Source organism: Athalia rosae, chromosome 6 (genome assembly GCF_917208135.1).
Source record: "Athalia rosae chromosome 6, iyAthRosa1.1, whole genome shotgun sequence".
NCBI lineage: Eukaryota > Metazoa > Arthropoda > Insecta > Hymenoptera > Athaliidae > Athalia > Athalia rosae.
Genome location: NC_064031.1, coordinates 9,600,723 through 9,612,543, shown reverse-complemented (window position 1 = coordinate 9,612,543; position 11,821 = coordinate 9,600,723). Strand labels below are relative to the sequence as shown.

Below are 11,821 nucleotides of genomic sequence, written 5' to 3'. Positions count from 1 at the left end.
AACATATTTATTATATTAATGCCATCGAGATATCCCTGATTAATCATTTTTTGAATCTATAAATTGGCGATAACCCGATCAATTTTCTAGATAGATCAATTTGGCTTCAAAATTCGGATTCCTGAGATCAAAATATATGAGAATATCATGAAAAACCCGATAAAAAAAAAAATTGATTTTCGACCCCAAAATGAAGTATTTTAAAAATCGATCACAGGACTTTTTTCTCGTGCATTTTGACCCCAGGAACACGAATCCGTTGAGTAAATTCAGCTAAGGATTTTTCCCATCGAGATATCATTGATTTTTGACTTTTTTGAGCGATAATTTGGCGATAACTCGATCAATTTTATGAATAGATCGAAATATACAAGAATATGATAAAAAACTTTATGAAGTTTTTCTTTCTTTCAGAACTATTGTTGTCGCGCTTTGTGGCTACGTGTTCGCTGGACCGGTACAAGAAGTTGTTGAAACATCGACAAGCGAAAGCCCCGCGAGCCTTGAAAAACGGGCCAAGGAATTTCTCGATCAGTTGAACAATGACATCGCAGAATGGAACCATTGTGAGGCATTAGCTCAGTGGGCCTACGATTCCAATTTGACGGATGCAAATCTCCAACAGAAAATCCGCGTATCGGCCGAATCGGCAGCTTTCAAGAAAGCCAAATGGCCGGAGATTAAGTCCTACCCTTGGCAACGAATACAAGATGATAGCATCAGAAGACAATTTTCCAAGCACGTACAACTCGGACTCGCCGCTCTACCAACACAGGTCGCGTGACGTTTATAGTATCATTTCATAGATGCATAAGATGATTGCGATCGTCTGTTTGGCGTAATTTTTCTTTTACTTCATATATCAACGTCAGTGGATGGTCTTTGCAGGAGTACGAGGAGTACGAGAGGACGGTAGGTCGAATGGAAGAGATTTACAGTACGGCAAAGATCTGCGAGTACAATAATCCAAGCAAATGTGACCTCGCTCTGGAGCCAGAGCTGACCGAACTGCTCATGTCCAGTAGGAACGCGGAAGAATTAAAACACATTTGGATCGAGTGGCGAAAAGCGACCGGGGAAAAAATAAGACCCTTGTTCCCCAAGTATGTAGAACTCAGCAACCGTGGAGCTCAGCTGAACAACTTCAGCGATATGGCAGCCGAATGGCTGCACGATTATGAGACCGACAATTTCACCGATCAAATCGGTTAGATTGATAGAATCGATAAATGGATATTATGGCCGGCTCATTCATTTAGTATCAGAAATCAAAGCTAATTTATAATTATTTTACCGCAGAGAATTTATGGCAGCAAATGAGGCCTTTGTATTTGGAGCTCCACGCGTACGTGAGGTACAAGCTCCGGGAGAAATACGGAAATGATATCGTCTCTGAGGATGGCCCCATACCTGCGCATCTATTGGGAAATATGTGGGCTCAGACGTGGTCGCACATAGAGGAGTTTTCCACTCCTAACCCGGGGAAAAGATTACCCGATGCCACAGAGTTCATGGTAGCGCAAGGTGAGTTTGTTTTTTTTTCGAACGGTTTCTTTTTACCGTTTAGTGGTAGACGCTTTTTTGCCGATTTACCTTGACCGGTTTGATAAATATACCCGCAAATTAACGACGTACGCAGGCTACGATGCAAACCGGATTTTCCACCTGGCTGATGATTTCTTCAAGTCGTTAAACCTGTCCGCGGTCCCGGAGTCGTTTTGGACGAAATCTATATTGGAGAAACCAAAGGATGGAAGGGAATTGGTCTGCCATGCTAGTGCCTGGGACTTCTATGATCGCAAGAATTTCAGAATTAAGCAATGCACTCGGATTAATAGCGAAGACCTGCTCACCGCTCATCACGAAATGGGGCACATCCAGTATTTTATGCAATACAGAGATCAACCTATTGTATTCAGAGAAGGAGCAAATCCCGGTGAGCTCACCCTGTACACTGAAGCCTGAAAACCTGTCGCATTGCGGTATTTCAATAATACCGAGTTCATTTTATTTGCATGCTTCCACCTGATGTATTAATAAGCAAATAATCAAATTCATAGGTTTTCACGAAGCAATTGGTGACGTCATATCCCTAAGTGTGTCGACCACGGATCACCTGAAGCGAATTAATCTGCTCGATCAAAATACTGTGGAAGATCCGGAGGCGATATTGAATTTTCTGTACCGAAAGGCACTCGAAAAGGTGGCATTTTTGCCGTTCGGTTATGCCGTAGACAAATGGCGATGGGATGTCTTTAGAGGAAATACCAAACCCGACAAATATAATTGCGATTGGTCAGTACACGTACATACATATAATAAAATTAAATGTGTACATAAAACTTATGTATGCGGTATAACCATATTGCGTACTCCAATGATCAAAATCCTAGGTGGAAATATGTCGATGAGTTTCAAGGAGTAGAACCGCCAGTGGCCAGAACGGAGGAGGATTTCGACGTGGCGTCCAAATACCATGTAGTCGCGAGTGTCGAGTACATTCGTTACTTTGTCAGTACTGTTGCTCAATTCCAATTCCACAAGTCTCTGTGTCAAGCTGCAGGCCAATATGACCCACAAAATATTACGAACAAACCGCTCTATCAGTGTGACATTTACCAAAGCGCAGAGGCCGGGAATCTGCTTGGGTGGGTATAAAAAAGTTGGATGCACGTCTGACGAATAATAGTAAGATCTTAATACGGGATGCAATGAATTAAATATAAATATATAATTACAAAAACATTAGATCTATGCTGAAATTGGGCTCCTCGAAGCCATGGCCAGATGCAATGGAGGTAATCACCGGACAAAGGGAAATGGACGCTTCAGGATTATTGGAATATTTTAACCCCCTGTACGAGTGGCTGAAGGCAAAAAACAAAGAGACAGGCGCGCATGTTGGCTGGAGGAGTTCCACCAAACGTGAGAGTTCGAAATATTGCGGTACATTAAAAATCGCGTGAATAATTGGAAAATCCTCACATTCAACCCCTTTTGTTTTCAGGTTGTGTGCAAACCAGGTTGCAACTACAGGCTCATGATATTCCAAGCCAAGCTTAGCCGCCGGATCAAAAACGTTTGGAATACGAGAAATACAAGAAAAATTCAGCCAGAACATGCTGATTCTTTTTTATTGCAAATAAATCTGTAACAAGTGGCGGGCAAGTGCTTTGCATTCATACATATGAACGAAAAAAATATTTAGGCGTATAACCTGATTTTGAACATGATAAATATATCCAACATTCCTAATGGTGGAGATCAAATATTAAGATTTTTCCCAATCACCGAGAACTACGCACCGATAAATACACACGTTTCTTAACTTAGCCGTACGTTATAAGAGTGAACAGAGGTAGGGCGTACAAAATTTGAGTTTCACTTCTCCTATTTCCGCACCTTGGATTTCGTATTTGCAGCCTTACTTGTCTTTTTTTTTGCTCCCACAGTTTCTTTCACGGCTTTGATTGGCTTCTTCAACTGTGAATCAAAGAGAAAATGATAATTTTCGAAAGAAGAGATTAAGTCACAGAGCATCAAAGTTACTATAGCTACCTTGATCATTGGATCGGTAGAAAGATCGTCATTATCATCAGATTCAGGTTCTTCTGCATCAGATTGTGAGAAATTCTCACTGTTAGTGTCATCGCTCTTTTTCTTCTTTTCGGTACTTTTTTTCAATGCGTACGGTCTCATTATTGAGCTTTTGTTGAATGCACGCGTAAATGCAGCTTTAACCTGGAAAAATAAATACCCCCAAATCAATTTAGAATCTCTAAGTGACTATCGTTGATGTATACCTTGCTTTCTAAGGTCTGCATTGGATCATGTTGTCCTGGCCACAAGGAAACCTCTATTAATGAGTCCAGGTCTTCCCTGCGTAACAAATTCCGGTAATAATTACTACTTTGTTGCCAATATGAAAACGATTAATTAGTCAAGCTGAACTGTCAAATTGAACATACCTGAGCAAATGGTAGTAACTCATTACATCCAATGCTGTCTTAGTACCATCCGCTCCGTCAACAACCAAAGGTCTGACAACGGCATCCCTAAGAGGTTTCAAGTAGTCCAAGTTTAATGAATCCTTGCTCGCCGCCGTTGCAAGACGTGTGTGTATGGTAATTTCTTGGAGCAATCTATAATGTATGTGATCAAAGCAATAGGTCAAATATTTTTTAAGTTTTACCAACGAAAAAATATTTACCTGTCAAATTTTCCTCTCCTCGAATTTTGTCCAAGCCAAGCAGGAAAAGTGATTTGTTTTGTCATGTGACCAGACATTAATGTTCCAGGAATTACAGAGGAATAACAGGCCTGTGTCGGCAATAAGCTCCACGCACCAGTTTTTCGAATCGCATTTTCAATCAGATCTCCTAGTGCCAAACTTTCAGCTGAATCCGCTACCATTTCTAATACCTTGTTCCTAAAACATGGGGCAGTTGAACCGCTATTAATTGACTATAAAAGGCGCTCGTATGCTGATACTAATGAAACTGATTGTTGTTAGTTTGGAGTAGATCAACACTCCGATCTTACTTGGGACAGTTTGGGGTTACACCCAAGTAGTTTTCCTGGACAAAAAGGGAGGAGATGTTGTAATCGTGGAAGAACAAATCACTTTTGTCATGTATGGACATAGTCTTGTGCGCCTCCGCGGAAAAAACTTTTCCCACAACATCCCAGGGACCCAATTTTAGGTCTTTGTTGACTCGCCTTTGTTCTGGTGATCTTTCAACGGAAGAATTTTTGGTGAATAATGACAGATGATTCAAAACTTGCCTAATGTCGTTATTAGTCGACTCAATCAACCGATTGAGATCCTCTGCGGTAATATTGATCTTTTCTTTAAAGCATATGGACATCATAGCACCCTTGAAACACAAACAAAATTGAGCTAGGCTTAATGATCAAGTTAGGCAAGCTTACTGCAAAATTCAATTCTTGTGTTGCATTCATTTCTAGAATGATAGATAACGATATTTACCCTGATTTGTTCGATTCTAGGTTTCTGAAATCTGAGATCGTATGTGTAATTGGACAAAGTTCTCATTTTTGGATGATTTCTGTCATTACAGATGCAGATCACAGGTACATTCGTAGTCTTAATAAGCGCAATTAGCTCTTGCAACCCGCCTCGATCTTCATTTCCAGCCATTCCATCAACCTCGTCCATAACAAGCACATGACTGAGATCTGGCTTCTTGGAACGACTATCTGTGGATTCAAAAACGTATTGTATCAATGGCGATGACTCTGCAGTTGAGTAATATTGACTATCTTTTATTTCACACATTCAAAGCTTACCAACGAAATAGCCTTTCATAGACTTGTTACTCAGTAACTCTGAAACTTCCTCCTTCAGCAGTCTTTTACTCCGAGTATCAGATGCATTGAATTCCAAAGCATCGAGCCCTAATGCTTCACATACGACTTGAACAGTTGTTGTCTTACCAACGCCTGGCGGGCCAGAGAGAAGAGCGGCTTTGAAAAATGATCCATCATGTTGTGCCCAAGGACCTGTGTAGATATTAGTTGAAAGAACCAATAGATACTGGGTAAGATTTCAGAAAAATAATCCATTTAAATAATCAATTACTAGGTCGCGGATGTTTGACATTTCCACACTGATTTTTTTGCCAGTTTTGCAGCCAATTATGAAGCTTGTGCGCGTTGCTCTTATCACCTTGCTGACCAATAATTTGCTTCATAGACTTTGGCTTATACTTCTCCACCCATGCTCGAGTCTCACTTTCAGGAGATGTAGGAACCTGCTGTAATTCAATATGCAAAGTATTGACTGTATTTTTACAGACTTGAAAGTTTCATTCGATTCTATTTACCGCAGAAGGCTTATCTGTTGTCAAAGTTTTTGAATTGTCTTCAGGAAGTTTAGAAATTGGGTGAGATCTATCCTTAGCCTTTGGGGGTGAATTAGGTAGCGTGATTGTTAGAGGTTCTGGCTCTGGCGTTTTTCGTTTAGCTCTATTGGGAAAGTTCTTCAATTTTCCGACAGGACTCATTCCAACGCCAGTCATTGGCGTAGCCTGTCCAGCAGGTCTTGTTCGAATCATATCTAACAGATCATCTTCTGATATCGTTTTGATTCCCAATTTTTTGGCCTACATCAAAAGTAAAAGTCAAAGAGTGATAAGAAACTATAGATGATTAGTCACAGATATCTCTTATGTAACGCGTTTATTACCTTTTCCAATTTTGCTGGACCTGGCTCATCACCCAATACCATATAGTCTGTCTTTTTGGAAACTTGAGCAACAACTCGACCTCCATATTTCTTGATTAAATCATCAGCCTCATGTCTCTCTAATGAATCCAAAACTCCAGTTATAACAAAACTTTTTCCAGCTAAGCAATTATCAGCTCCCTAAATTAGGAATATACCGAATGAATTTGGTGCACACTAAGAAACCAAAAATTTGTGAAACGGATAAGAGCTCAACTTTGTAAATACCAACCGTAGGAATTTCCTTAGATCCTGGGTTCCGAGCACCTCCTCTATGAAGGTATTGTTGATATAATGCTTGACCACGTTTTTTTTTCTGGATCATATCCTCGTAAGGGTCACTTTCTTGATCTTCATTGCTTCGCTTTCTTTTTTTCTGTTCATCTTGTTTCTCAATTATCAATTTTGAGATACCTTTTTTGTATGGGATATCATTGCTCGTCTTTTTATTGTTTTCAACAGCTTTAGATGTCTCATTTTTTGAACTTCGAAGCATTTCACTATTGTTTTTCATTACTTCTTCTTTCTCCTTCCTATCCGATTTAGTATTTGTTTCAATACCAGTATTTTTATTGCACCCACTGATTTCATCATCGGTTAACTTTTTGTCTGCAAAATGAAAAAGTTTCACAACCTGATCACAATGCTAAAGTGAAAAGATTTTTGATGATTGACGAAACTTGTAGTTATAATAAAGTCCTCACCAGAATTCGACGACCTGTGAGTACTGCTTTGTATTTTCGTAGTGCCAATTTCATTTGATACAGTATTTGTGGCATTTCCAATAGTTTTACCAAGTTTTACCGTTTTGGAACTCTGTTTGGTATGAGATGTTTCCAACTGGTCTAGCACAGCCACAAATTTTTCATCAAAAACAAATTCTCCATCCTATTTAGTTGAATACATTTAAGATAATTGTGTACTTATAACGGTCTTGAAAACGAATCTAATTATATCAAACTGTATCAATTATGTTTATCAAGGATAATTAATGGAAATTGTCAAACCTGCGCTGACAGTTTTTTAGAAGGTTGTGGTGCTTCGATTCTTTTGACAGGTCGAGTATCGAATACATCTGCAGGAGAGACTGTTTTTTGAAGTGCTTTTTTATTTGTTCTAGAAGGTGTTGCTTTTCTAGATTCCACTATTTCATCCTCAGAATCTGACAACACCCTTCGCTTAGTGCTCCGTTTTACAGGCTATGGAAAAAATCTGCATTATATCCTGAATGTTGTCACGGTGTAGTAGGATAGCAATTAAAAATTTCAGTTTTCTACAAAGAGAAGATACCTCTTTTAGACACCTTGACTTATAACTTATGACACTTCGCATTTCACTTTAGTTTTCTTTGAAGATGGCAAATTTTTTATTTCATTATTTATACCCGCAATCTCTTCTTCAGAATCTGATAGAACTCTTTCGTTGATACCACGATTTATATATTGCAAAAAGTCCAGTCAGGAAAGATTGTGAATTGAAATGAAATAGAAACTGAGAATGTCTAAGTTCTGACACTACCTTTTGGCGCTTCTTTGGAGATAATCTTTCAACATCTTCGTCAGAGGATGGATCCCTTTTTTGCTTGGTGTTTGCATTAGGTGAATTATCTGGAGCTTTTTTTTTTGAAATCACCGTGAAATAAGATTTTATACTCTGAAAATGCAAGTTTAATTGGTTAAACATGAAATAATACATCAAGCCTGAAAGAAACAGTAAGGTTTAGGTAATTCTAAGCAACCCTACTTAAAATAGTTATTATTACCTTGTGCATTTTGAGACACTGAAACAAAGAACCTAGGTTCGTCAGGAATCAGAATCGGGATTTCAAGACCGAGGAAAGTGCGCGCAAATCCACTCTTAGTTTTGACAAAGATCATGAATCGTTGAGATTAATGAAGAGGGCCAAAATAGAGGAAAATACTCATAAAAATACTAGACTAGCTAGCAGCATTGAGTAACTATACTTGCCAGCAGCGAACAAGTTTCGAATGTTTTATGTTATTAGCGCTACTAGGATACCGTTCTCTAAGGTTTGGGTAGCCACCCTAGCGTTCGAGTAGACCCATGCCCAGGGTAGAGTAAGAAGAAACTGTTGGATCTAACCTAAACCGACCATTTTGTTGTCTTGTTGGCACCCGGTTGTGGAAGGATTAGCCAGGATTAGCAGCCATAGATATAGTAAAGCAACTTTATTCCATTGCAGCATTAGTGGTAAGCTATCAGACAAATTCTGTGGTACGTAAATATTAATGAGACGTACGTTCTATGGTATTACTTATGCCGATATCAATTCTCAGTGCGAATCCATTATCAGTAAAATAACCGATTTAATCAGTTTACGCTGTTATTAATCGTTTCCACTTTCGCACATTTACAGAGAATCCTGTGATCATGGCTAATGTTAGGCCACGAACATTCTTTGACATAGAGGTGGGCGGTTTGCCAATGGGTCGTGTTGTTTTTGAACTCTACTCAGACATTTGCCCCGAAACATGTGAAAATTTTCGTGCTTTGTGTGTGGGTGATAAGGGGATAGGGAAGACAACAGGAAAACCACTGCATTACAAAGGGATCGTCTTTCACCGTGTTGTTAAAGATTTTATGATTCAAGGTGGAGATTTCTCAGTTGGAAATGGCACCGGTGGTGAATCGATTTATGGAGGGACCTTTCCAGGTAAAACTAAAATTGGAGTTTTCTCGCATTTTCTTGGACCTAAAGTTATATTTTTATTTTCAAGTCCAGTCACTATAATAATCATTTATTGCTTTACAGATGAAAACTTTTTTGCCACCCATGATAAACCATATTTATTATCTATGGCCAATCGTGGGAAAGACACAAATGGTTCACAATTCTTTATGTGAGTATTGCTCTCCAACATCGATTTGAAACGGTTATTTTTAAGTGAAGTGATATATCTTATCTCTGTTGAAAATCACATGATATTAGACAATGGAAAACCAATATTTCTTCCAGGATTTTTCTGCTGATTATTCAGTATATTTGAACAATATTAATCACGCTTAAAGTATCCAGTTAGCAGCATGATGAATGGAATTGATACCTAAACATTATTACATATTGTTATCAAAATATGGCTTTGCATAAATCACACAATAGGTAGTAAAATTGGTCATTTAGTTTTGATGCCCTCTGATAAAACAACTTCTAGCAAAAATAAGGAAGATCTTGATCAGGCAAAAATGGCTCAAGGTAGTACCTGGCAGTGGATGAGTTTTGAAAAAAAAAATTTGTACAGACTATGTACAACAGGAATAAGTTCATGTGTTATTGGCGACTCCGGGATAAACTCCCACCGCTCGCTTGAAAAACGACACTGGTGAAATGAATAATTCGACACTGTTTTTGCGTAGTCGTCAGAGAGAAGCCTGCACATCGCTACTACAACACAATGACTTTGGAAAGTTGGCTCTTTCTATCCATCTCTCATCCCTTAATCATATTTTAATGTTGTAGTACAACGCAACCGGCGCCCCACCTCGACAAGTGCGTACAACTCACTTTACATGTTTTTAGAATGCTTTCATGAATAGAATTTTTGATATTTCAAATCTGATAACTTGATGTGAAGTAAATCAATGTACTGCATTGTTATTTATAGCGTTCATGTCGTATTTGGAGAAGTGGTTTCTGGACAGGAAGTTGTTAAACATGTGGAAGGTCTACCTGTGGATCGCATGTCACGTCCTTTACAAGATGCCAAAGTCGTGAACTGCGGGGAACTTGTTCTGAAGGCAAAAGGCAAAGGTAGTCAGAACGTAATTGGTATTGGTGCCAGTTTGTACAGACATTTGAATTCACTTCCTTACCCTTTATTGCTTTATTTGTTCATCGCAAGTTAAAAAACGAGCATTGAAAAGCCGTGCACGTGGCGGATCGTCATCTTCGGCAGCATCATCTTCATCAGAATCTGATTCTCATGTGGGTGAAAGTAGGAAGAAAAAAAAGAAATCAAAGAAGAGGTAACACTTAAATGACATTTCTTCCTCAATGAGTAGCTAACTTGACATTAAGTCATGACATTATTTCCCCCAACTCCTAGCAAGAAGCGTTCTAGATCAGAGGAAGGCGAAATTCCTGATTCTGCAGAAGAGGAAGCTAATAAAGTTCATCCACTCGTTTCTGTGACTAAAATTGATCCGGACGAGATCCCTGAGATACCAGCCAACAAATTTCTGTATAGAGCTGGATCTACTAATAACGCCAATCAGAAAGAATTCAGACAACGTTATGGGAGAGATAGAAACCGCAGCCATACCAAAAGCGGACGAATTGTCAAAGGCAGAGGCATATTTGTGAGCATTACATGTGTTGTAGAATTGCAATTGTGCTGTATTGGGTATAAGATCACACCTTTTCGTCTTGAAAATATAATTTTCCTACGTCAAATCATTATGTTTCAGAGATTCCGTACGCCTTCGCGCAGCCGTTCCAGGAGTATGACGCCACCACATTGGAAGCAGGCTCAGAATCGTACAATCAAGCTTCATGAATTTCAGGTAAGCAGTGGCTGTAGATGAAGTTATTATGTCTAGGCCATTTTAATGAGAAATTATTTCTTTCACAGAAACTGGAGAAAATGCGAATCAAGAAGGATGAGGAGGGAGATGCAGACCAAGACCTGGGATTGATTTCTCGCCATAGCCAACGTGAGGCAGAAAGAAAAAAAAGATTCTCTGTGGCGAGCGACACGAAAATCGGTTCCGAGCTAACTAATAACGAAGAAAATTCGGAAAAAGCTGTGTTTTACGACGAAAATGCTCAGTCGATGAATATTGATAATTCATCACAAGTTTCCCGGAGTCATGAGAACGTGAATTTAACCGTTGAGAAGAATGGGGACGATCGTAGACCAGATAACAAACGCATTGATGATAGGGGGGAAGGGTATCGCCGGAATCGATCGAAAATCGATAACCGGGGATATCACGCAAGGGACACGGGAGACCGTAATCGAAAACGCGGTCGCTCGAGGTCCAGAGACCGTCGGAGGTCTAGAGATCGTGAACACAGTAGAAGGAGTAGCCGAGAGAGAAGAGGGAGAAGACATAATTCTTTGCGGCGACGTAGTTCCCAAAGATCTGGCAACCGGGCAGACAGACACATGGACACCAGTCGCCGCGAAAAACGCAACGAAACTAAAAAATCAAATGATTCAGAGAACAAAGATTCCCAGCAACTGAATGTGGAGCGAAAAATGGAAAATGTACAAAAAGAAGATCGAGATCAGACATCGGACGTACAGCCCAAGTTTAAACGCCGATCTCGCTCATCTAGTAACAGTAGTCGAGCCTCCAAAGAATGAGAGCAATGATAGTTTGCCAAAATTATTGTTGGCTTTCAGAATACGATTATTCAATTTTTTCTGTGTATCTTTCGCCTTCAATATCTTCGCTCTAATAAAAATAATTCAGTTTATGTTACAGTGTTGGTGGTTTTTCTCGCTTCATGAATAAATCATTCACTTCCCGCTATTCCGAAAAAAACATTTACAAAATATTCAATTGTCAGCTCGAAAATCCGTAACAATTAAAGCACTCCCGAGCCTAATA

General features: G+C 39.3%; 3 protein-coding genes across 5 annotated transcripts in view; 2 read left to right on the top strand and 1 right to left on the bottom strand.

Moving 5' to 3' along the window:
• The window catches only part of LOC105690357 (angiotensin-converting enzyme-like), a 4,521-nt gene extending 1,259 nt beyond the window's left edge, over positions 1-3,262 (top strand). Inside the window, exons 3-10 of the mRNA XM_048656432.1 lie at positions 415-775; positions 889-1,207; positions 1,300-1,524; positions 1,640-1,936; positions 2,061-2,295; positions 2,394-2,648; positions 2,750-2,925; positions 3,008-3,262. Coding sequence (XP_048512389.1) covers positions 415-775; positions 889-1,207; positions 1,300-1,524; positions 1,640-1,936; positions 2,061-2,295; positions 2,394-2,648; positions 2,750-2,925; positions 3,008-3,063 — 1,924 coding nt within the window. The 3' untranslated portion in view covers positions 3,064-3,262. The remainder of the gene's footprint in view (positions 1-414; positions 776-888; positions 1,208-1,299; positions 1,525-1,639; positions 1,937-2,060; positions 2,296-2,393; positions 2,649-2,749; positions 2,926-3,007) is intronic.
• Positions 3,117-8,160, bottom strand: LOC105690356 (replication factor C subunit 1). 2 transcript variants are annotated; one of them, XM_012408082.3, is made up of 16 exons: positions 8,010-8,160; positions 7,766-7,900; positions 7,255-7,446; positions 6,952-7,135; positions 6,480-6,856; positions 6,209-6,388; positions 5,847-6,125; positions 5,603-5,777; positions 5,311-5,523; positions 4,991-5,220; positions 4,543-4,877; positions 4,211-4,429; positions 3,969-4,142; positions 3,804-3,879; positions 3,559-3,741; positions 3,117-3,483 (listed from the first exon to the last, which is right to left on the bottom strand). In XM_012408082.3, the coding sequence occupies exons 1-16, from the start codon at positions 8,016-8,018 to the stop codon at positions 3,391-3,393; spliced, it is 3,054 nt and encodes a 1,017-aa protein (XP_012263505.2). In that variant the 5' UTR covers positions 8,019-8,160; the 3' UTR covers positions 3,117-3,390. The 2 variants fall into 2 exon arrangements, with proteins under 2 accessions (XP_012263505.2, XP_012263506.2); XM_012408083.3 differs by having other exon boundaries at positions 5,603-5,774.
• A 146-nt stretch (positions 8,161-8,306) lies between these two features.
• LOC105690358 (peptidyl-prolyl cis-trans isomerase cyp11) lies at positions 8,307-11,687 on the top strand. Of its 2 annotated transcripts, none has more exons than XM_012408087.3 (9): positions 8,307-8,458; positions 8,625-8,921; positions 9,021-9,108; positions 9,726-9,755; positions 9,871-10,016; positions 10,108-10,231; positions 10,312-10,564; positions 10,673-10,768; positions 10,837-11,687. In XM_012408087.3, exons 2-9 carry the CDS (start codon positions 8,639-8,641, stop codon positions 11,572-11,574), a joined length of 1,758 nt encoding a protein of 585 aa, XP_012263510.2. In that variant the 5' UTR covers positions 8,307-8,458; positions 8,625-8,638; the 3' UTR covers positions 11,575-11,687. The 2 variants fall into 2 exon arrangements, with proteins under 2 accessions (XP_012263510.2, XP_012263511.2); XM_012408088.3 differs by having other exon boundaries at positions 8,347-8,482.
• The last annotated feature ends 134 nt before the right edge of the window (positions 11,688-11,821 follow it).

Coding starts and splice junctions, on each gene's coding strand:
- LOC105690358 (XM_012408087.3), top strand. CDS start 8,639: ATGGCTAATGTTAGGCCACGAACATTCTTTGACATAGAGGTGGGCGGT. Junction 8,922..9,020: donor TTATGGAGGGACCTTTCCAG/GTAAAACTAAAA, acceptor ATTGCTTTACAG/ATGAAAACTTTTTTGCCACC. Junction 10,769..10,836: donor TCAAGCTTCATGAATTTCAG/GTAAGCAGTGGC, acceptor TTTCTTTCACAG/AAACTGGAGAAAATGCGAAT.
- LOC105690356 (XM_012408082.3), bottom strand. Junction 4,878..4,990: donor CTAGAATCGAACAAATCAGG/GTAAATATCGTT, acceptor TTGTGTTTCAAG/GGTGCTATGATGTCCATATG. Junction 3,880..3,968: donor AGTTACTACCATTTGCTCAG/GTATGTTCAATT, acceptor TTTGTTACGCAG/GGAAGACCTGGACTCATTAA.